Genomic DNA, 25464 nt, shown 5'->3' with positions numbered 1-25464 from the left:
GATGCTTGTAAAACATTTCATTCATTCGATTTCTATACCACACTTCCAAAAATGGCTCAGGGCAGTTTACACAGAGAAATAACAAATAAATAAGATGGATCCCTGTCACCAAAGGGTTCACAATCTAAAAAGAAGCATAAGATAGACACCAGCAACAGTCACCTCTGTGCTGGGGGTGGATAGGGCCAGTTACTCTCCCCCTCCTAAATAAAGAGAATCACTACATTAAAAGGTGCCTCTTTGCCAAGTTAGCAGGGGTTGAATATGGATCTTTTATTGAAAGCCCACTGCATTTCGGTCAAAAAATGGAGCCCCCCAAAAAGAAGCAGCAGTAGCATTTTCAGGGGCAATAATATAACAAACAGATATAAGATACTATCATTGAAGTAATAATAATTTAAAGAATAAGCATAAAAACAAAATGAACATGCACCAATTATTATTTTTATTTCTTATGTGAGACACCGTTGCAGTTGGATTCAAGGCAGTAAGGAACATTTCAACAGAGATCCCTTGCAAGTTTTTAAAAGGAAAATGTAAGCATGTAGATACATTCACTCATTTTTAGTGTGTATTTAAAAATATTTTGGCAAGTTAGTTCTGTTTTATGGTTGTTCTTTTATTATTTTTTAAATGGTATTATCTTGTTTTATGTCTGTTGTAGAATTGCTCCTGCTGATGGCCTTTTTTGGCTGAAATGTGTTGGGCTTTCAATAAAACAGTGAGTAGTAGCTCTAAAGAAGGCTAGCCTTCTCTGTAGCCGCTCCTGGACTGTGGAATGCGCTCCCTGCAGACATCCGTAATTTGAATTCTTTATTGGAATTTAGGAGAGCCCTAAAGACCTACCTGTTCGGCCTGGCTTTCCAGTGCTCTTAAATTGTTTTAAAGGGTCTTTGATGTTTGTGAACCGCCCTGAGCTATTTTGTAAGGGCAGTCTAAAAATCAAATAGATAGATAGATAGATAGATAGATAGATAGATAGATAGATAGATAGATAGGTAGATAGATAGGCTGTGTGCAATAATTGAACATGGACCTCACTGGATAATTTCCCCAAAGAGATTAATGGGAAACTCAAAAATATTAATACCTCCCTAATGGGTCAACAGAAAGTCCTGAAGTTTTCAATTGAGTTCCTATATGATGAGAGTATTGAATGTGTGGATGTTCAAGGAGCTCATTCAACCCATTGATTTTTAATGATTTTTTTAAAAAAAGTTTAAAAAGTAAAAAAATCATTAAAAATCCATGATCTCCTGGAACATCCACACATTTAATACTACGATCATGTAGGAACTCTATCTGAAATTTCAGGGCTTTCTCCCCAGATATTCAGAAGGTATTAATATTTTTGAATTTCCCATTGATCCCTTTGGAGAAATTATGATTAAGTTGGAAATTCAGACACAGATCCCCCTAGTGAGAGCTCATGTTCATTGCACACATTTGCTTAATCTTAGATCCACCCCAGTCTTGACACCTGGCCATTTCTCGTCGGTGCTTCAGTGAATGCTTCCTGGGTTTTTTGTGGCTTTAAAATGTGCTTAACCTTATGCATGTGCCCGACTTTTAAAATGCCTTATATAGCATTTTAGATGACCTGCTGAATATGCAGACTTTTCCATTTGGACCTACACCATTAGGAACAGCCTACAATTGTGAATGATCCCAAGAAACTCCTGAAATTAAACAGCTAGATATCAGTTTGCTTAGCAGTCACAGAGGGAACACATGATATATATGTAAATAAATATATATATAAATACATATAGTCATACCAACAGTAGTCCAGCAGGTGTGGAGGGAGAACTGGGATGTATATGTGTTGCCAGTACAGTGGATATAATAATGCAGCTGACCCATGAATACAAGCAGTTAACTAAAAGGGGGAAAAAAAGAAGAATTAACAAATAAAATGCTGCAATAAATAAATTTAGAATTTTAAACAAAATTGTAGCAATGTTTAGAATGTTAACACCAAGAAAAGAAATCAATAACATATACTTTCTTCCAATAACCGAGATGTATCTACAACAAACTTGTATAAATGTAGACACACTAAACTAATATAAATCAATATAAAAGAAAAATCACAATAGCTAGCCACATGCCCATCAAGACAAGTTCAGAGTGAGCCCATTCCAATGTCAGCCCCCTTCCAAATAGTCTATCCTTACTTTTTCTTAAATGTGGATGCATATGCAAAACACAGTCTCTGTTACAGTGGCACAAGTAACTGCCAGTTCTGTGTGGCTTGAAACAACAGATAAGAGCAGCATTCTGCACTGAACCTTCTCCTTCACTAATACTGCCATTCAGGCTATGCTTGTGCCAGAGGACAAAAATATGCTTTTCAAAAATCATCTTCTTGTTTGGCAGTTACCATAACTCAGATTTTAAAACTTATTTTATTATTGTAATGAAGCATGGAGGTCCACTGCAAATCAGTTACAAAACACTGCACAAAGGAGGCTCTGGTGTGAACAGAAGTAGCAGATGTTCACCTTACTGGATCACAGCCTGCCATCATGGAAAAGAACAAGCCCACAAGATAGAAATTAAGGCAATATTTCCAATAGGTTAAGCAGGAAAAGCCAACTCAAAAATCCACTTGCAATGGATGGAAGCATTAGCAATATGGTACAATAAGTGGCGCAGCAGGGAAATGCTTGACTAACAAGCAGAAGGTAGCCGGCTTGAATCCCCGCTGCCACTATATCAGGCAACAGCGATATAGGAAGATACTGAAAGGCATCATCTCACATTCTCACATCATTGTGGGAGGAGGCAATGGTAAACCCCTCCAGTATTCTACCAAAGAAAACCACAGGATTCTGTGGGCGCCAGGAGTCAAAATCGACTCGATGACACACTTTACCTTTATAGTAAAAAACCAAAAGATAATCATAAATGTTTTATAAAAGTTGTGAGCCGTCCCAAACAGTAATGTACTGGAGGGGCAGGGTAAAAATGTTTTAAATAAATTAATAAAATAAATATTTTCTCTACTTCATCTTACATGAGAATAAAACCCTCCTAGAAGGGCTCTTCTACTGTAACAATCAGAAATGCTCCTCCCATGGATAATTCATAGGAATGGAACAGTCATGAAGTATCACATATGGAAGATTACATTCTATGGAATTTGTCCTCTTGCTTGTATTATTTTGAACCCTTATTTGTATAAAAGTGAAGAACATGCTACGATGACTATCTCCTGCATCACTGGAAAACATCCTCCTCCCGGCACACAAAAATCTTTTAAAGAGGGTTCAACAGCTTTATAAGTATTTGCCAGGTCACTGGTCATTTAAAAGAGCAGCATTATGGAGGCTGCATTGGAAACATTCTCATTTCTAGCCTTAGGGAAGCTTCACTAAGAAACATAAGTCTGGAATGAATACCTCATAGGCTAGGACAGGCCTTGACAAATTTTCTTTGCATCTAGAAGCTAGTCCCAAAATTTAGGAGCCAGCCAATGAACACTTGACAAAATTATCAGACTTACATTGTAGGAAGGAGAGTAAAGGAGTTTCTCTTTTCCCCATTTACAAGGAATATACTTAGAACAGAAACAGGGCTGCCTGGGACAAATGCAGATTTTATTAAATAATATCCAAGTCAAGATGTCATTTCAACTAGGCATCATGGCTCCCTGGTGCCTGGGACTTATCAAACCCTGGGCTAGAAGAAAATGAAATTGGTCCATGTGTGGGCTTCAAAGTGTAGTTTGTGTTAAAGAGGCAGAAGCACATGGAAGCTACATAACACTACAGCCAAGACAGACAATTTAGGATGGGAATACTAGTGAAGGATAACTGGAAGAGGTGGCAGCAGATGTAACCCAGGTGAACAGAAAGTTAAAACGTATAAAAGTGTATCAAAGCAGAGATAATCCTAATATGCCAGTATTTTAGGGGAGTAAGAAGTTCCACTAAAAGGCAAGATGACAGGGTAAAACTGGCACCACTTACATAATAGCCTCCTGAATAAAGGCTGAACATCATGAGTAAAGCTGGGAACTTGCTTTTCTGTAATGAGGTATTAATCTCTACTAACAATCAACTCAAGAGCTCAGGCAGCTTAACAGGATACAAGAAATGCATTTTTCCTAAAGAGTTAGGCCTACCCATATTACTAATAGGGAGCCAGCGTGGTGTAGTGATGAGAGTGCTGGACTAGGACTGGGAGACCCGAGTTCAAATCCCCATTCAGCCATGAGTCTTGCTGGGTGACTCTGGGCCAGTCACTTCTTTCTCAGCCTAACCTACTTCACAGGGTTGTTGTGAGGAGAAACTTAAGCATGTAGTACACCGCTCTGGGCTCCTTGGAGGAAGAGCGGAATATAAGATGTAAATATTATTATTATTATAGTACCATCTGAACTGTTTGTTTGTTTATCATATTTGTACACCATCTCAAACTAGGGATGTGCACTCCCGGGTTTGTGCGCTCCCAGGTGGCAGGGGGGTTACCTTTAAGGAGCAGGGAGGGTGCCCTTACCCCCCTGGCTATGTTTCCCATGCCAGTGCTGTCTCCAAGAACGCTGGTGCTACGTACCACCTTGCAGCTCTGGTCAGCATCGTACCGAAAGTGGCTGATGCACATGCATGATGTGTGCACGAGCTCCAGCCACTTCTGGTATGATGCTGACCGGGGCTGCAGCCCAATGCCAGCAGCCCAATGCCCCTAAAATACTAACATATTAGGGTTATCTCTGTCTTGATACACTTTTATACTTTTAACTTTTTGTTCACCTGTGTTACATCTGCTACTCTGTTCACCTTTGTTACATTTGCTACACAATCAATCATGTTTATTTACGGTCAAAGACCAAAATACATTTGCTACACCTCTTCCAGTTATCCTCCCTGCTCCTTAAAGGTAACCCCCGTGGCCTCCAAACCGGTCTGAATGCCAGACCTCCAAACTCGTTCCGCGGTCCAGAAAAGGACTGACAAACCGGTTCGTGCACATCCCCACCCCAAACAAGTCTAGTTGGGTGAATAAATGGGTCTTTAGAGACACTTTTAAAGTTGTCAGAGATGGGGAGGCTCTTATTTCAATAGAGAGCACATTCCAGAGTCTTGGGGCAGCAGCAGAGAAGGCCCGTCCCTGTGTAGCCACCAGACGAGCTGGTGGCTACTGCAGACAAACCTCTCCGGATGATCTCAATGGGAGCTGGGTCCATAGTGAAGAATACACTCTCTTAAATACCCTGGGCCTAAGCTGTTTTGGGCTTTATAGGTTATAACCAGCAACTTGTATTTTGCCCGGAAACCTACTGGTAGCCAGTGTAGTTCTTTTAATATAGGAGTAATATGGTTTCTTCAAAATGACCCAGAGACCAACTTGGCTGACACATTCTGTACCAATCGCCATTTCCAGACTACATTCAGAGGAAGTCCCACACAGAATGTAATGCTGTAGTCAAGTCTGGTACTATAGACTAGGAATGTGCCTGAAACGTTTCGGAGACTATTATAAAGGCCTCTGAAACGTTTTGGCACTGGGGGGGGGGGGGTGTTCAGTGTTTTGGCGCCAGCGGGGATAGTACTTTAAGGGCGGAGGAGGATGCACTCACCCCTCCGGCCGCATCTCCCCCGCCGGTGCTCTGTTATCTTTAAGCCCCTGGGGGCGGCAGTGTTTCTCCCTGCCGCCCCGTTTCCCCGGCCGGCCGGAAGTCCTGCGCGTACACGGCAGACGGGTGCACGCACGCAATGGGTGCATGTGAGCTCGTTACTTCCGGCCACTTCCGAATGACAGGGAAAACGGGATGGCAGGGAGGAATGCTGCCGCCCCGAGGGGCTTAAAGATAACAGAGCACCGGCGGGGGAGATGCGGCGGGAGGGATGAGTGCACCCTCCCCCACCCTTAAAGTACTACCTCCGCCAGTGCCGAAGATATTCGTGCACAGCCCTACTATAGACTACAGCAATGCATAGTAGTATAGCAGTACTACTGCACATTGTATAGCAATGTGCAGTAGTATAGCATATGTACAACTGTCCTGCCATCATTTATCTCAAGAAACACAGCTGGCATATCAGCTGAAGCTGATAGAAAGCACCTCTGGCCATTCCCTCAACGTGAGACACCAGGGAGATATTTGGGTCCAAAAGCATTCTCAGACTGTGTACCTGTTCCTTCTGGGGAAGTGTGAATCCACCCAGAACCAGATGATCAAAATTGCCTCCTGAGTTCCAACCCACATAAGTACTTCCATCTTATTTGGATTCAGTCTCAATTTGAATCAAAACTGAGACTTGGATTCAGTCTTGGTTATCCCTCATCCAGCCCATCACTGCCTGCAGACAGGCATTTAGGGAGGTTAGCCATCTCCTGATGATGTTGACATGGAGAAATAGATGTGGGTGTCATCAGCATACTGAGAACACCTTGCACCAAATCTCCTGATGATCTTTCCTAGCCATTTCATGTCAATTCACTGGAGACAGTATGGAGCCCTGGGGGACGCCATATAAAAGTTTACATTATATGGTGTAAATATAAAAGTTCATTGCGAGAGAGATAACCTGGAAGACACGGCATGGATACAGCATGTTGAATATAACTCCCCTCATTGTTGTTCTTGTTTTTAAACTCTTCTTATCTTCTCTCCATTTCCTGCTGCTATAAAAATGGACACATCATACTATACTCAGAATTTACTTCTGCCATAAGAGAAATTAGAAACTCCCTCAGGAGGCTGCAATCAAACACACAACCTTCATTTTAGTTTTAATTTATAAAGAAATTGAATATTCTGCATAAGGAGCTCATTCTGGCTCCTCTGTTGGCCACTGGGCTAATATCAGAAGCCCTGAACCCCATTCTGCGGTCTCTGAAATTACCCCGGTGAGAGGGAAGGGACTGCAATGTAGCAGCACTTACACTACTCAGGTAATGTACAAATGGACTTGAGCTAGACTCCTGAGATAAAGAGCACAATGTTTGAGAATAACTGGGATGGGGTGGGGGCATGATAGTCCGTCAAATGAAAGGGATAGGACTAGAGCCATCTGGACCCACAAGGAGAGATCATAATGAAAAAAATGCCGGAGGGGGGGGCAAGGCTCGACCCACCATTCCAAACATGGTGGTCCCCAAGGAAGGGGTGGGGCATCAACCACCTGGACTGCACAGTTTGGGGCAGGCTGGGGGAGTTCAAATACCCCCGACAGCTGTTCATACCTCATGTTTTAACAATACAAACAGATTCAGTATTCCTCTCTCTCGGAGAGCTATGGTTGTGTTTAAGGATTGTTCTACTATTTGTGCTTTACGTTTCTTTTGATGGCACACTTTACCTTTAATACATAAGAGGAGCAAAGAGAATACTTTGAAAAAACCAGAACCCGCAGAAAAAACAAGAGACCACAGTTTTGTGCAGCACTGTTTGCTCTTTATTCAGATTAATCTAATGGGATTAAATATGGAAAAAAAGAGGGTCTGAAAGCTCCTGGGGGATATCATTAGGGCAAATTGCCAAAGAATGAAACATGAGCCAGTCAGGAAAGGCTGGAAGATGCGGTAATACCAAGGGACTTAATGTTCGACAGTTGGAGCTTCGGTAATGTGCGAACTCCGGGTTATGGTATCAAGAGACTCTGTTCACTGACACATAGAATGTCACTATTGACCACCGAACTGCCCAAGCTTGACAGCTATACTACAAGCAGCCAAAGATGTCATAATTCCATAGTTAAACTGCCCACTTCTGATTAGATTTTGCTTCCTACCTCTATGCCAAACAGCTACAATTTTACAGGGTTGCATTTTATCCCTTAAGATAATGGCTGTTTTAATTACTGCTTTCTTGCAAGGGAGATAATTTAGTGCTTCTGCAAATGAATAGCTTGCCTTCCTCCATAATGTTTATTCCAGCTGATGTGTTTCTAATTACTTTCCTCTATAATTCTCTAATGCTCCTGATGTCCTATCATCATTAAGTACTGTAATTTTTACATATAAACAAATTGGAAATTTAAATATGAAAGCCTTTACAGTCCACCATGAACACTGCATAAGGATGAACACTTGCTGCTCTACTCACAGCTACCTAAGGATGCCGGATGCTACCTAACAGGACAATGAACAGGGGTCTGGATGGGGTAACTACATGTAGATCTGCATATATTAGCCAGTTCTTGAAAGCCAGCCTTCCAGCCTGTTGCATTCTCACATGGCATATCCAACCACAGAAGTCAGCTTCTGTACACAGACTGCTGTTGCTGGATTGGGTGAGTGCATTTTAGATTTCAGGTTAAACTGCCTACACACTGCAAGTCCAAACAGCTGAAAATTAGCAAGCTCTCCATGAAAAAGCCAAGCACAGATTTCTTACTACTTCACTGAACACGCTTGTAAGGTGGAAATTTCCATAATAGTAATGAACACACTTCAGTGTTATAATATTTGTTCTTTGATCTTCTAAGCATTTTATTCCTTTGACAACATACTATTTTTGCAGAATGATGATATAATCTTATGTTATCCACCATAATTAATTAATTAATTAATTAATTGATTTCATTTAATTTATAAGTCGCCTAGTATAAAAATTTCTAGGTGGTGTATGGAATTAAAACAATATATAACACATTTAAAATTCATAAAAAGATAAAAAATGTGGATAAAAACTCATTAAAATTATAAAAATATACTAGCTGGGCCGGGCACCGCCCCGCTTCTGCACCTCCGCTGCCCCGCTTCTCCCCCTCTACCCATGCAATTTCTGGCTGGCGGGCCGGCCAGAAAGCCGGCCTGCCACCTCCTCCCACCCACCAATTCCCAGCAGCTGGGCAGGCCCACCACCGCCCGCTTCTGGCCTGGCTCGCCGCCTGCTCCCAGAAGCCGGCCCGGCCCACTGCCACTCCCTGTTGCTCCCGGCGCCCAGGCCACTGCCACCGCCTGTTGCTCCTGGTGGCCGGCCCAGCCCACTGCCACTGCCTGTTGCTCCCAGCGGCCGGCCATTGCTCCTGGCAGCCATTTGCTTGCTTCTTTGTCCGCCCGCAGTTTTTGGCTGGTGGGCCAGTCAGAAAGCTGGCCAACTGGCTGCCTCCCTCCCTCCTGCCCGCCCAACTCCTGGCGGCCAAAAACACCAAAAACAAACTAAAAATACACTTACTGAACATGAATAATAATTTAATTTTGTTTGGTTATCTCTTCTTATTCTATGGTTTTCTAACTGCAATATAATATTCTTTTCCAAGTTAGCAATATTTTCCATTATTTGCTTTTGATGCTGGGAAAGTATTAGGGATCATGTAGATATGATCCCAAAGTTAACACAACTCTTTCGTGGAGAGGAGAAAAATGTTCAAGGAGGAGAAATAAAATGAAGGTAGATGCTGTTTAATATCTAAATGAAACTGCTGGGAGATCATCCAGAAATTTGGCCTGAGGTATCAGCATGCAGATGACACTGAGTTGTATCTCTCTTTTTCAACAGACCCAGTTGAGGCAGTGACGGTCCTGAATCAGTGCCTGGATGCAGTAATGGACTGGATGGGGTGAACAAGTTGAGATTCAATCTAGAAAGAAGTACTGTTGGTTGGCGGTTTCTCTGTCTGGCTGAATGATGTTCAACCTGTTCTAGATGGGGCTGCACTCCCACTGGAGGACCAGGTCAAGGAAAACTGGAAAACCCCATTCGGTTTGAGTCGAACCAGACTTGAACTGAACTATGTCTGATCCAGTTCTGCGCACACTAGAGCCAGGTCCGGTTTTAAAAATTTTCAATTTAAATGACAGACTTTTTGACAGACCATTTGAAATGACAGACCATTGCTGGACTCTGAGGTTGCTGTTGCAGCTGCCGGGAGGGAGATCTCCTGATGTCCCCCATTCCCCCGCCAACCTCCCTTGGTCATTTCTAGGCCATTATGGGCCTCTCTGTGGTGGCGGCAGCCATTTTGGAGGACAACACACATGCCCAATGGCCATCTGCAGGGCTTGGGTCATAATCCAGCCATGCAGATGGTCACTGGGCATGTGTGGCGGCCTCTCAAATGGCCACCACTACTTCAGAGATCCCCATAACGGGCCAAAAATGACTGGGCAGAGGCCGGCGGGAGAAGAGGGGACATCAGGAGGCACCCCCAACCCCCCCCCCCCCCGAACTCAACATTGGCAGTAAATCTGCCTCTTTTAAAAACAAACAAAACCCTGAACTGGACCCAGGCCAGTAGGTTCACCTCAACTTCATAACGAGCCAGTTTGAGTGCAAGCCAGCTCGAACTCGAGCTGGCTCACACACCCTATCTGGGATTGTTCATTGATCGCACACTGTTGTTAGAGGCTCAAGTGGCCTCTGTGGCTCAGAGCACCTTTTATCACATTTGGCTAATATACCAACGGCAACCTTACCTGAATGGAGATAGCTTGGCCATATTATGCATGCTCTGGTAACCTCCTGCTTAGATTACTGCAATGCACTGTACGTGGAGCTGTCTTTGAAAACAGTCCGGAAACTGCAGTTAGTACAAAATAGGGCTGCAAGATTATTAGCTTAGCTGAGCATTTTGATCATATCATACCAGTGCTTTGACACTGCACTAGCTCCCAGTCCGTTTCTGGACCCAATTCAAAGTGCTGGTTTTAACCTTTAAAGTCCTAAATGGCTTGAGATCAGGTTACCTGAGAGAGCACCTTGACCCATACAAACTAAAAACAAACTAAAAATACACTTACTGAACATGAATAATAATTTAATTTCGTTTGGTTATCTCTTCTTATTCTATGGTTTTCTAACTGCAATATAATATTCTTTTCCAAGTTAGCAATATTTTACATTATTTGCTTTTGATGCTGGGAAAGTATTAGGGATCATGTAGATATGATCCCAAAGTTAACATAACTCTTTTGTGGAGGGGAGAAAAATGTTCAAGGAGGTTCCACCTCAGACCATAAGATCTTTGTTGTTCAATCCTGTTGTTCAAATCTGTTGTTCAAATAAATCTCATTTTGCTCTGAATAAGTTGGTGCATATGCATGACTGCTTTAGACACACAAGATTTTTACCTCTATTATGCAAATAAATTCCCTCTCAAAATATCAGATTGGAGAGTGGGTTTTCTATGTAGCTTCAGAAAGAAAATTGCTTAGGATAATACATCCTGAATCCATCTCCATCTCTTATTTAAAAGATTCAGGTTTCCATTTGTATCTGTGACAACAAAAAATATCCCTTTGAAATGCTAAGAACTGACATGCCCAATTAGCTTAGTCACTTCTAAAGTGATCAAGTGCTTTCAGGACAAAAGCAGCTGCCGAATAAAATTCCATTTGCTAACTATGTAAGACTGGGATGAGATCTGCAATGTGGTAATAGAAAACGCAAACTTGGAAGAGAATGTCTGCTAGATAGGTTAAAACTGGTATTGAGGAAAACAGACCTTTGGGAACCAATCTTATCACAAAGCACAAGGGCTGCCATTGTTGATGTCATCACAGTTGTCAAAAACATTTGATGTCATCCTTCAGTGTATTCTATAATCTTGTCAGGTTTTGACTAGAGATGTTTTTGTCTGGTTCTACCCTAACATGACAAGGCATTATACTGCAGCCTAGTCCTAAGAGCATGTATAGCTGTGTTGGTATGTGCATAGTGGTTTGCTACCAACATGGCATTCACCAAATGTGGGTCATGACCTTACAAAGACACTGGAGGGGAGGAGTGGCTTTGCAAGTCCCTAGCCAATGCAGGCTCTGTGTGGAAAGGTGTATAGGAAAGAATGGTGGCGGGGGTGGGTGGGTGGATTGTCATGGATTGGTGGTATAGGAACTAGGCACTTAGGGAAGAAAGCACAAGGAATGTAGGACATGGGCAGCTATCCAATCCTCACATTAGACTTTTGGATTTAGAGAGGAGACCTAGTCTTGTGGTAGTAAGCATGACTTGTCCCCTTAGTTAAGCAGGGTCCACCCCAGTTGCATATGAATGGGAGACCTGAAATACAACATATTCCCCTAAGGGGATGGAGCCACTCTGGGATGAGCAGAATTTTTCAAGTTCCCTCCCTGGCTTCTCCAAGATAGGACAAGATTTTTTTATTGAACCAACAAACTACCAAAGCATACAGTACGATGCCAAAGCACAATTATATACAAAGTGGTTGTTTGTACATGATATATCTACAAAGATTTACACACAAGGATTTGGAAACACACAAGATTATGAAGTATATGCGGGTAGTACTGTAACTCGGGGGTGGGGGAGCTTCCTATGGCAGGTAGGGCAGCTTCCTATGTTCCTATGATTGGGGCACAGTCAGGAAGATTTAAAAGAGAAGGAATGCAAATTCATAACATTTGAGAAATACTGATTCAATCTAATGCCATTTAGCAGCAACAATGTTGTGAGAGTTTAGATGGGGGGGCAGAATAAAAGGTTTAGGGGAAAATAGCACAATGCTATAATGCTTGAGGAATGCATTTAATTCATTCATTCATTCGATTTAACAGTACTAATGTAACATAAAAGATTCTATGCCATCTAATAAAAGATTCATTTGTTGAGCATTTATATGGGCATTCACATACAGCTCTAGCAAACCCATCAATTCAAAAAAACAACTAAAATTTTAATCTTTATGCAATTGCCAGCTATACTTGTCTACAACTTTAATGCTAATAATGCTGTTGTACCTGTATAATCACGAAGGCTCTTGATAATACACTGCTACTTTGATTTGAATGCTTTAGCAACCATGTTTTCAACTAAATCGTATTGGTAGCTCTTTGCAAATTCATGTAATTTATGTGAACAATTCAAAAACAATTACATTCTGCATTATGCAAAAACAGTTTTCTTATCAATATATATGCAATATATTTTGCAATATATGTATCAGTTTGATATAAATTATTAAGTTCAAGTATTTTTGACAGCTTTATGTAAGAACTCTGAAGGTAGAGGACAAGATTTAGAATCTTACACATGAAACACAGGGATTCATTAACAGATTACAAGAATGTTATCTGAAAACCAAGTACAGCAACTTCAGTTAAAGAAATTATTTGTTGGCTAAAATCCCCTTCAACACCAGGCAACCACACAAATGTATGTCTAGATATTTTTGAGAGACTACTAGTTCACTAAAAATTAACAGCATCTACTTCACACAGATTGTCCAACTTGTTCTTCAAAACAATTTTTCTGCTTAATACAAAGATGTTCACCAGGGGCGTAGCAAGGTTGGAGTGGGCTCAGAGACAAGATTTTAAAATGCCCCCCCACCACTGAAGCTCAGCTCATGAAGTAAAGAAATCTTAAATGAGGCTGAATGGTGGTAACAAAAAGCATAGTAAAATAACCGATATGCCACAATAGATCATCCTAAATTATTTTTTTAAAGGTTTTGTAAATTGTGGATGATGCAAGTCATTTCATGCTGTTCTGGTAGCTCCAGGTCTGAACAGTCACATCAGTTTTGGAGAATGAATACAATTAAAGGAAGCCCAGGCGGGTGCACGACTAGGGGAGTCAGTCATGTGACTTGCCTCGGGGGGGGGGCAAGGCATTGGGCCCCCAGACAACTGTCTCCCCTTGCCCTATTATAGTTATGCCCTTGATGTTCACACCTTTGTTTAATTCAGGAAAGTTTACTAAAGTTGCTTAAATTAAAGAAATTGTATTCAATTCATGAAATTGTCAATATGTCTTTTAGTTAATTCATTAAATTTACAATAATGATTAAATGAATGATTAAACAATTCATTAAACTAGCAATAATATATTTATCATATTTCTATACTGTCACATACCAACATCTCATGACGGTTTACGAAACAAGTAGGCCAGAATTAAAACCAAATTAAAAGAGATATAATATTTTAAAAACAGCAGAACAATAAAAACCTACTTACAGCTAGTCAAAGGATTAGTGAAACAAATGTGTCCTGATTGTTCTTTTAAAACGTGCTATAGATAAGGAAGCTAATTAAATGAATAGTGATTCATAGATTATTAATGAAGTGTTCAAAGTAATGGCTTAAAATCACTAGCGGGGAACTAGTTGCTAGCTTCAAGAATGTATTTCATGTATTAAGCAGTTTCACAAATATATAACATTTATATTATCAGAATCCGAATGGGTCACAATGGTTGCATCTAAATCCCCCAGTCATCTATGCTGAAGTTTAATGTTTGTTTTTCATTATCTAATACCTGAAGACATGGCTACTGCCATACACTTTCATTTTGTTCACAAATGCCTGAACATTTTATTTCCTCATATTCCTGTCCTAACACTTAACAATTACTTTATTTTCTTTACTTCAGATTACTTCTCTAGTGGATCTAATGAACTGTTTATTCAATTGTGCAAAATTCTGCAATTTTAAAGCATCTGTTTCTTGCTGAATTCTCCTGCTCTCCAACTGTATCCTTGTTTTTAATCTATCTTTCCTTCTCCCAGATCTTTGACAGCATTTGATGTGTACTTATCTGAACTCTATTTCTGAGCAAAGAGACTTCCTGCAACATGAAGCCCTGTAATGACATCATTCTAACTCTTTTACAGGAATGAGAAACATCTCAAGCAAACTGTTCCCCAGGCACTGGCAAGATGACGTTTTCAACAGCAGCACAGCTAAAAGCAAATTGAAGATACACAAGTTAAATGACTGTTCAGACAGAAAAGAACTAAGGATGAAACTTAAACATGTAGCACTGGAGATGCAAACAAAGCCGGGTGAGGAAACAACCACCAGGCACAACTGAGCCAAAGTTGGGCACTCTGGGGTCCAGTGAATTTTAAAGGATGAATTGATCTGTGCAAGATTAGGGCTTTAAGGCTTTAAAGGTCTTTTTCTTTATTTTTAAAAAAACTGTGGGTGTCCTTTAGGCAGCTAACACCATGATCATATGCATGTTTACTTAAAAGGTGACTCTAGGCCAGTCACTTCTCTCTCAGCCTAACCTACTTCACAGGGTCGCTGTGGGGAGAAACTTAAGTATGTAGTACGCCGTTCAGGGCTCCTTGGAGAAAGAGCGGGATATAAATGTTGTTGTTAATAATAATAATAATAATAATAATAATAATAATAATAATAATAACAACAATAATAATAATAATAATTATTATCATTATTATTATTATTACTTCTTGTTTACACAGTCAGACAGATGTTATTGACTGGTTTGTTTTATCCAGACATCGAGTCCTTCCCAAGGACCTGGGATGGCTGAATTTTATCATCAATACTGTTGGTTATTATAGATGTCATCACAGAATATAGGCTGTTCCCAGTAAAGTGGCTTTTTGTAACTGGCTGATGGTGATTTCAGTGGTAATTGGCGCCCTAGGTGCAATTCCAAAACACCTTGAAGAGCACCTCAACACCATAGGGGCCACAGAAATCACCATATTATTAGTTATTTTTATTTATTTACACAGGTGTTATTGACTGGTTTGTTTTATCCAGACATCAAGTCCTTCCCAAGGACCTGGGATGGCAGAATTTTATTGTCAATGTTGTTGCTGTTGTTATAGATATTGTCGAAGAATACAGGCTGTTCCCGGTAAAGCTGCTTTTTGTAATTGGCTGATGGTGATTTCTGTGACTCCTATGGTGTTGAGGTGCTCTTCAAGGTCTTTTGGAACTGCACCCAGGGTGCCAATTACCACTGGGATTATTTTGGTCTTTTTCTGCCGCAGCCTTTCAATCTCAATTTGTAGATCTTTGTATTTGGTGATTTTTTCTATTTCTTTTTCTTATATTCTGCTATCCCCTGGTATTATTATTATTATTACTATTATTACTACTACTATTATTACTACTACTATTATTTATTGTTTACACAGGTGTTATTGACTGGTTTGTTTTATCCAGACATCGAGGCCTTCCCAAGGATCTGGGATGGCTGAATTTTATTATCAATGTTGCTGTTATTATAGATATCGTCACAGAATATAGGCTATTCCCAGTAAAGGTTCTTTTTGTAATTGGCTGATGGTGATTTCTGTGGCCCCTATGGTGTTGAGGTGCTCTTCAAGTTGTTTTGGAATTGCACCCAGGGTGCCAATAACCACCGGGATTACTTTGGTCTTGTTATGCCACAGCCTTTCAATTTCAATTTGTAGATCTTTGTATTTTGTGATTTTTTTCTATTTCTTTTTCTTCTATTCTGCTATCCCCCGGTATTGCTATGTCGATTATTTTAACTTGTTTTTCTTTCTTCTCGACTACAGTTTATCTGGTGTGTTGTGTGGCAGATGTTTGTCAGTTTGTAGTCGGAAGTCCCATAATATTTTTGCATTTTCATTTTCTACAACTTTTTCAGTTTTATGGTCCCAGCAATGTTTGGCTAAAGGTAGCTTGTATTTATCATCGGGGGGCATTACGAATATCAGGAAGCAAGGTGTTCCATAAGGAGGGACTGGGAGTGGCAGGAGGAAATCAGGGAGGCATCAAGGAGTGACAGGGCAGCAATAATGGGTGAATTCAATTACCTAAACATATACCGGGTAAATTCACAGTCAGGTCATGACAAAGAGGTCAAATTTCTAGATACGATGAATGACTGTGCCCTAGAACAGTTGGTCTTGGAACCAATCAGATAGAAGGCGACCTTGGACTTAATTCTGAGTGGCACCCAGGACCTGGTGCATGATGTCAGTGTCATCAACCCTTTAGGGAAAAGTGACCATAGTGCAATCAAATTCAGCATACATGCGGGGAGAGAATCACCAAGAAAGTCTAACGCAGACACTTAAAATTCAGAAGAAATTTCTCCAAAATGAGGAGTATGGTGAAAAGAAAGCTGAAAGGGAAAATCAGGAGAGTCACTTCTCTCCAAAGTGCATGGAGTTTACTCAAAACCACAATACTAGAAGCCCAGGTAGATTGTATGCCCAAAAGGGGGAAAGGTACCACTAAGTCCAGGAGGATGCCAGCATGGCTAACAAGTAACGTCAAGGAAGCCATAAATTTGAAGAAGACTTCCTTCTGAAATTGGAAAGCCTTTCCAAATGAAGAGAACAGAAAGGGAACACAAACTGTGGCAAAAGAAATGCAAGGTGACAATAAGGGAAACGAAAAGAGAGTTTGAGGAACATTTAGCTAAAAGCATCAAGGGGAATAATAAAACTTCTTTAAATACATCAGAAGCAGGAAACCTGTCAGGGAGGTGGTTGGACCATTAGACAATGAGGGAGTGAAAGGGATTATTAAGGAGGATATGGAGGTTGCAGAGAAGCTAAATGAGTTCTCTGCGTCCGTCTTCACGGGAGAGGATACTGAGCATATACCTGTTCCTGAACCAGGCTTTTTAGGGATGGAGGCTAAAGAACGGAGATAGATAGAACTGACAAGAGATGATGTTCTAAACCGTCTGGAAAAACTGAAAACTAGCAAATCACCAGGGCCAGATAGCATCCATACGAACTCAAATGTGAAACTGCTGACCTCATTGCTAAAATATATAACTTATCCCTGCAATCAGGCTCTGTACTGGAGGACTGGAAAGTAGCAAATGTAACACAGATTTTCAAAAAGGGATCCAGGGGCGATCTAGGAAATTACAGGATGGTTAGCTTAAAGTCCTTTCCAGGCAAATTGATGGAAAACATCATCAAGGATAAAACTGTAAAGCACATAGAAGAACAGGGCCTACTGAAGGAGAACCAGCATAGCTTATGCAAAGGTAAATCTTGCCTCACTAACCTTTTGGAGTTCTTTGAGAGTGTCTTTTTTTTAAAATTAAATTTTTATTAATTTTAACAATATCTTAACATTCAGAACACATTAAACAAATATGGTCTTCCCGCTCACACCTCCTCGTGAATCACCAACTATAGAATTAACCCTTGCTATAATAATAATTCAAAACATAGATCTAAACCTTACAAACACGATTTTGATCTACCCAACCTGCTAATATTACTAGATTTCAAACCCTGTTGTAAAATCAATATTAGGAAAATAGTTCTTTAAATATAATAAAAATGGTTTCCAATCTTCTTTAAAGCATTCTAAATTTTGGTCTCTTATCAGTACTGTGAGTTTGCCATCTCCACATATTCCAAAATTTTTATCAGCCAATCTTCTTTTGAAGGCAGTTCATTGCTCTTCCATTTCTGTGCATATATTATTCTGTCCGCCGTGGTAGCGTACATAAAGAATGTTAAATTAGTTGTAAAAAACACTCCTTGTGTTATTCCCAGCAGGAAGGATTCTGGCTTCTTAGGAAATGTCATTTTGAATATTTTCTTTAACTCATTATATATCATGTCCCAAAAGGCCTTAGCCTTCCTACAAGTCCACCACATATGAAAAAAGGTTCCTTCAGAGTGTCCACATTTCCAACATTTGTTTGAAACATTTTTATACATTAGTGCCAGTTTTTTTGGTGTCAAATACCACCTATATATCATTTCATAATAATTTTCTTTTAAAACATAACATGCAGTGAACTTTAAATCAGTGTTCCATAATTTTTCCCAGGCTGCCATTTCTATATTGCACCCCACATCTTGAGCCCATTTTACCATAGTCGTTTTAACCACTTCATCTCTTGTCTCCTCCAAAAGCAAGAGCTTATACATTTTAGAAACTAGTTTTTCATCATTTTCACACAGCTACTTCTCAAATCTCGACATCTGATCCTCAAATCCAACTTTAAGATCCTTCTTATAAACTTCATTTAGCTGATGGTACTGAAACCAATCACTAACCAAATTTTGTACTTCAATTAAACTTTTTAACTTACAGTCCTTTTCTTGAAAATATAAAAGATCCCTATAAGTACCCCACTGCAATTGCATATTTACCTCTTTACGTGCTAAAGCTTCAATCGGAGATACCCATAACGGAGTTTTAGGTTCCAACCATTTTTTATATTTTACCCAAACTCTCATTAAACTCCTTCTTATATAGTGGTTAAGAAAATCTTTATGTACTTTACTTTTGTCATACCACGAATATGAATGCCATCCAAACCTTCTATCAAATCTCTCCAGATCAAGTAATCTAGAATTTCTTAATGTTATCCATTCTTTTAACCACGTCAAACAAACAGCATCAAAATACAACCTTAAGTCTGGTAGGGTAAGACCACCTCTTTCCTTTGCATCTGTTAAATTTTTAAAATTAATTCTTGGTCTTTTCCCTAGCCAAACAAATTTAGTTATGTCCTTCTGCCAGTGCTTAAAACAGGTTAAAGTATTGATTATAGAAATAGTCTGAAAAAGAAATAACATTTTAGGCAAGACATTCATTTTCACCACTGAAATTCTTCCCATTAAAGATAAATTCATATTGGACCATCTTTGTAAATCAGTTTTTACTGTATTCCATATTTTAATATAATTATTTGAGAACAACAAAGAATTATTGTTTGTCAGCCAAACACCCAGATATTTAATTTTCTACTCCACTTTCAACTCACTTATTTCAAAGAATCTATCCCTAGATTTCTGATCCATATTTTTAGTCAACACCTTCGTTTTAGTCTTATTTATATAAAACCCAGCCAATTGGCCAAATTGTTGTATTTTTTCCAAGAGTCTTCCAATCTTGTCCAATGGATTTTCTAAAAAGAACACATCATCCACAAAGGCTCTTAGTTTATACTCTTGTTCCCCAATTTTCGGGCCTTGTATTTGACCATCTTCTCTAATATTTCTACAGAACACTTCTAAAACTAATATGAAAAGTAATGGGGAAAGTGGACATCCTTGTCTAGTCCCTTTTTGTATTTTACAATTATCTGATAATTCCCCATTTAAAATAATCTTAGCATATTGCTCCGAATAAATTGTCTTGATAGCCCTAATAAAATTGTTACCAACGCCCATTGCATCTAATAACCTCCACATAAATTGCCAGGAAATGTTATCAAAAGCTTTCTCTGCATCCAGAAAAATCATAGCCATCTGTTTGTCATTGTGTTTTTCATAATACAGTGGTTCCTCGACTTACGAAGTTAATCCGTTCCGAACGCACGTTCGTAGGTCGAAATTTTCGTAAGTCGAAAAGCGCACCCACGGAGGTCTGGAAACATTCGTAAGTCGAGGAAACCGCATCTAAAAATTAGTAAGTCGAGGAAGCCGCATTTAAACCGGCAACGACTTCCGGTCATTTTTGTCGTTTGTAAGTCGAAAACTTTGGATGTCGAGTAGTTCGTAAGTCGAGGGACCACTGTACTCCAATACATTCAAAACTGTTCTCACATTATCTCTTTGGCAAGAAGCCAGCTTGATCCTCATGAATAAAGAGTCTTAATATGACCTTCATTCTTCTTGCCAAAATGGCGGCAAAAAGTTTATAATCATTATTTAAAAGTGAGATTGGCCGAGTTCTTTGAGAGTGTCAACAAGTGTGTGGATGAAGGTGATCCACTTGTCATAGTATACCTGGACTTCCAAAAAGCTTTTGACAAAGTTCCTCATCTCATGAGAAAACTTAGCAGTCATGGGAGAAGAGAACAAGTACATGTGTGGATTGCTAACTGGTTGAAAGACAGGAAACAGAGAGTAGGTATAAATGGAGAGTTTTCACAATGGAGGGAAGTAAGAAGTGGGTTCCCCCAGGGATCTGTACTGGGACCGGTGCTTTTTAATTTCAAAAATGATCTAGAAGCAGGAGTAAGCAGCGAGGGGGCCAAATTTGCAGATTATACCTAACTCTTTCGGGTAGTGAAATCCAAAACTGATTGTGAGGAGCTCCAAAAGGATCTCTCCAAACTGGGTGAATGGGCAAAAAAATAGCAAATGTGCTTCAATGTTGGCAAGTGTAAAGTGATGCACACTGAGACGGAAATCCCCAACTTCAAGTATACGATGATGGGATCTGAGCTGTCAATGACTGAGCAGGAGAGGGATCTTGGGGTTGTGGTGGACAGCTCGTTGAAAGTGTCAACTCAATGTGCGGCAGCTGTGAAAAAGGCCAATTCCATGTTAGGGATCATTAGGAAGGGGATTGAAAATAAAACTGCTAATATTCTAATGCCCTTATACAAAACTGTGGTGCAGCCACACCTGGAGTACTGCGTACAATTCTGGTCACCAAATCTAAAGAAGGACATTGTTGAACTGGAAAAGGTGCCAAAGAGGGCAACCAAGATGATCAGGGGCCGAGAGCACCTTTCTTATGAGGCAAGACTACAACACCTGGGGCTTTTTAGTTTAGAAAAAAGACGACTGCGGGGAGACATGATAGAGGTCTATAAAATCATGCATGCTGTGGAGAAAGTGGATAGAGAGAAATTATTTTCCCTCTCATGTAACACTAGAACCAGGGGTCATCCCACAAAATTGATTGCCAGGTAATGTAGGAACAAATGGAAGTACTTTTTCACACAATGCATAATAACTTATGGAATTCTCTGCCACGAGATGTGGTGACAACCAACAACCTGGGTGGCTTTAAGAGGGGTTTGGATAACTTCATGGAGGAGAGGTCTATCAATGGCTACTAGCTGGAGGGCTATAGGCCACCTCCATCCTCAAAGGAGGATGCCTCTGAGTACCAGTTGCAGGGGAGTAACAGCAGGGCATGTCCTTAACTCCTGCCTGTAGGCTTCCAGCGGCATCTGGTGGGCCACTGTGTGAAACAGGATGCTGGATTAGATAGGCCTTGGGCCTGATCCAGCAGGGCTGTTCTTGTGTTCTTATGTTATGAGGGGGCTGCAACAGAGAAGGCCCTCCCGTGAGCCCAGGCCCCATATACATCCCCTTGGCCTAGAACTCTGAGAAGACCCACCTGAGATGAACTCACAGGGTAGGTCAAAGTTGGACGGGAGAGGCGGTCCTGAAGGTATACAGGCTCAAACCCCTGAAGGGTTTTATAGGTGATAACCAGCACTTCGAATTGGACCTGGAAGTGAACTGGCAAACAATGTAGCGACCTCAGCAAAGGTGAAACATGATCATATTTTCTGCTGCCCATATGCGGCCGGACACGACATTTTGAACCAGCTGAAGCTTTCAAGTCATCTTCAAAGGCAAGCCCAGATAGAGCTCATTGCAATAGTCCAACCGAGAAGTGACAAGGACATGAGTTATGGTTGCCAGAGCCTGCCAGTCGAGGTAAGGTTGCAACTGGCTCACCAGACGAAGCTAGGCAATAGCTCTCCTGGCCACAGCTTCCACCTGCTGTTCCAGCAGGAGCCGTGAATCCAGGATGACCACCAAATCATGAGCCTGCTCTTTCAAGGGGAGCGCAACTCCACCAAGGGAAACACTTGAAGCCGGAACCTGGCCAGATCGAGAACTGAACAAGAGCAACTCTGTCTTGGAGGAATTAAGCCTGAGCTTGTTTTGGCCCATCCAAACCCTTACAGACTCCAGACACTGGGCCAACACATTCATGGCATCCCCAGATCACAGTTGAGTATCATCAGCGAACGAATGGATGACTTTACCCAGCTACTTCATATAGAAGCTAAAAAGCATGGGAGTGAGGACTGAGTATTGCAGCACTCCACAAGAGAGGCCATGGGCTCGAACACTCATCTCCAATGCAAACGGTCTGAAACCATCCACTAAGGAAGTAATGGAACCAGCTCAAAACTGTGCCAAGGCAGGGGGTGGCATATCCCACATACAAGTGCCTTCTCCTTTGCGGCCCTGATGCTTTGGAACGTGCTCCCTGCTGAAATAAGAGCCTCCCCATCTCTGACAATTTTAAAAACATCTTTAAAGACACATTTGTTCCTCAGGCTTTTAATTAAACACCTTTTTAATAGTTTTAACTTTGTTTTAAAATATTGTTTTAAGGTTTTAAATTGTAATGTTTTAACTTTTTGCTATCATTTATTTCAAAGAATGTTTTAATTTCTTTGTTGTCATTTATCTGTTTTAACTAATGTTTTAACTTCTCTGTTTTTGTTGTAAAGCAACCAGAGACATAAGTTTTGGGTGGTATAAAAATATGTAGTAGTAGTAATGGGCCAAAGAAATCACCATCAACCAATTACAAAAAGCAACTTTACTGGGAACAGCCTATATTCTGTGACAATATCTATAACAACAACAGCAACAATATTGATAATAAAATTCAGGCATCCCACGTCCTTGGGAAGGACTTGATGTCTGGATAAAACAAACCAGTCAATAACACCTGTCTGACTGTGTAAACAACAACAACAACATGACATGGGAGGCAAACAAAGGCTGTCATGGGGCTTGTTGTGTCTCTGATGCAAAGAAATGCAGGCTGAGTTTCATTAAGAATTTGCTCGTGGCCTATTACTTAAGCAGTTCAGCAAAATAAAAAACATCCCTTTACGTTTGTAACTGAATATGAATTACTCACCTCCTGACAAGATATTCTGATGTGCTGCATCCTCTTCCTCACTTTCAATAACCCTGTTTTCTACTTCTGTGTTTCACCTATGCTAAATGCCTACTATAGCATATATATGCTATTAGTTTCCTTTTAAACATTCTGTTCCTCCTTCCTATTTTAGAAATTTTCAGTCTGCTTTTACATGAAATGATTTTTTAAAAACTTATTGTATTTCACATTAAGTCTTGCTTTGCTGGAAAAGCAATTTATAAATTTTAAAACTTAATCAATAATAGTTTTAAATGATAATATAATAAAAACAGTTTTTATAAGTATGAATTATACACACACATTCTACCCACACTTGGGCTGCTTGATCAGCTTTGCTCATGCATGTAATCTTAAGTCACAGTTTAAGGATTAAGTGTGCATGTGGCCATTATTTTTTCTAGGTTTGTCAAACTCAAACTGGAGTATGATATCAGTTTTTGTTGAATCTTTCAACGTTACTGTAATAAGTCAATGCATGTTAGAATAATTAACTGTGTGAATATACATGTGTATCTTAATGTGCAGTACAAGCTATTACCAGCAAACACAGAGTTGATGGTAGTAACCCCAAAGAGTAGCAACGGTTCCATGCTAACAAATGAATGAAAGAACACAAAGCACTTAAAAAGCTTTCCTGAATAAAAATGTCAATAAATAAGATGCTGCTGCAGTTACAAAAAATGGAAATTCAAACCAGGACTGAATAAGTCCATAACAAAACACAGTTCTTAGAAGACTGACTATGCTGAATAATAATTAAACAAAGGTTCCTGTGAATACAATGTTTAAGAGAACAAATTATAACATCTTAAAAGATAGAGGAGACTGAAGGACAGAAACAGGCTTTCACACACGCCCAACAGGAAAGCAAAAGACTGAATACCACAGGTCTGTAGATGCTGGTTAAGTGTAATGAGTGAGCTTGCATTTTGAGGATGCATATATGTCCCGAAATTTTAGCTAACCATTCCTAAATTCAAAGCACTTCAGATTACTAAAAAATTACCTCAGCTTTCTAAAGAAAATACAGAAGTGTCATACTTCTGTACTAACTCTAAAGTACAGGGATGTGCATATTACTTGGTCTTTAAATATACCTGTGTGTCAAAGCGGAAGAGCACAGAAGTTGCCAGGGTGAAACCCTGGTTCGATCGAGTCTGCAGATCGAACTGTAGACTGAACCAAGCACTGCCAAAGCATTGCTTCCTTGTTCAGCTTGTTCTTTCTTATCTTATGCTAAAGGGCATAAACTGGACACTTGCCCAGAACTTCCAGTGCTACATCTTTCTGGGTCTGTCTGACATTAAACCTAAAAAGCCCTGCATAAAGCATTTCTTGGTATGCATCTTAAGATTAATGTCAAGCTGAAAGTCAGGGTGAACAATTCCACGGGGGGGGGGAGTATCAATATGCCTGTTAATATTTCTAGCTTTCCTACAACACAGAAGACAACTGAGCCATAGGAAACAGAACTGAGTTACTAAATTCCACCTCTGCCATGCTCAGGGACGTAGCAATCCCAAGGGCAAGCTGATCTGTGCCCCCCACCCACTGCCACGTATTGCTCCTCCACACCGCTTCTATGTGGGATGTGCCATCCCCTGCCTTTCCTTATTGCTGCCTGCCTCCTCCCTCCTCTCACCCTTATAGCCATTACGCTGCCAACTGTTGCGGGGCATGCAAGGTTTCCCCTCTCGGATCGAGGAAAGCTCCTGTCCCCTCACTGTACCCCTGCAGGAAATTCCTGGCAGGCTCTAAGAGTGGCCAGTGAAGGGACGAGATATTTCTTTGCTAGCACAAGAGAGAAAACCCCACGTCTTCTCCCTTCACACACCGCTCTAAAAGCTGGTAGGCTCTTAGAGCAGCAAGTAAGCAGAGGAACATTCCTTTCTTGCACCAGCAAAGAAATATCTTGTCATAGGAAGCTGCCATATACAGACTCAGACCATAGATCAGTATTGTCTACTCAGACTGGCAGCAGTTTCTCCAAGGTTGCAGGTAGGAATCTCTCTCAGCCCCATCTTGGAGATGCAAGGGAAGGAGCTTGGAACCTAGATGCTCTTCCCACAGGGGCTCCATTCCCTAAGAAGAATATCTTCCAGTGCTCACACATCAAGTCTCCCTTTCATATGCAACCATAGTGGACCCTGCTTAGGTAATGGGACAAGTCATGCT

The 25464-nt window shown here is 40.5% G+C and overlaps 1 protein-coding gene across 7 annotated transcripts in view; it reads right to left on the bottom strand.

The window, feature by feature from the left end:
- Positions 1–25464, bottom strand: part of DENND1B (DENN domain containing 1B) — a 292085-nt gene that overhangs the window by 95645 nt on the left and 170976 nt on the right. For all 7 annotated transcript variants that reach the window (XM_053245148.1, XM_053245149.1, XM_053245145.1 and 4 more), the window contains one exon: positions 1779–1879. In XM_053245148.1, coding sequence (XP_053101123.1) covers positions 1779–1879 — 101 coding nt within the window. The remainder of the gene's footprint in view (positions 1–1778; positions 1880–25464) is intronic.

Source organism: Hemicordylus capensis, chromosome 4 (assembly GCF_027244095.1).
Source record: "Hemicordylus capensis ecotype Gifberg chromosome 4, rHemCap1.1.pri, whole genome shotgun sequence".
In the NCBI taxonomy this organism is placed as follows: Eukaryota; Metazoa; Chordata; class Lepidosauria; order Squamata; family Cordylidae; genus Hemicordylus; species Hemicordylus capensis.
Note: the sequence above shows the minus strand (reverse complement) of the source record. Positions and strands in the feature narration are given on the sequence as shown.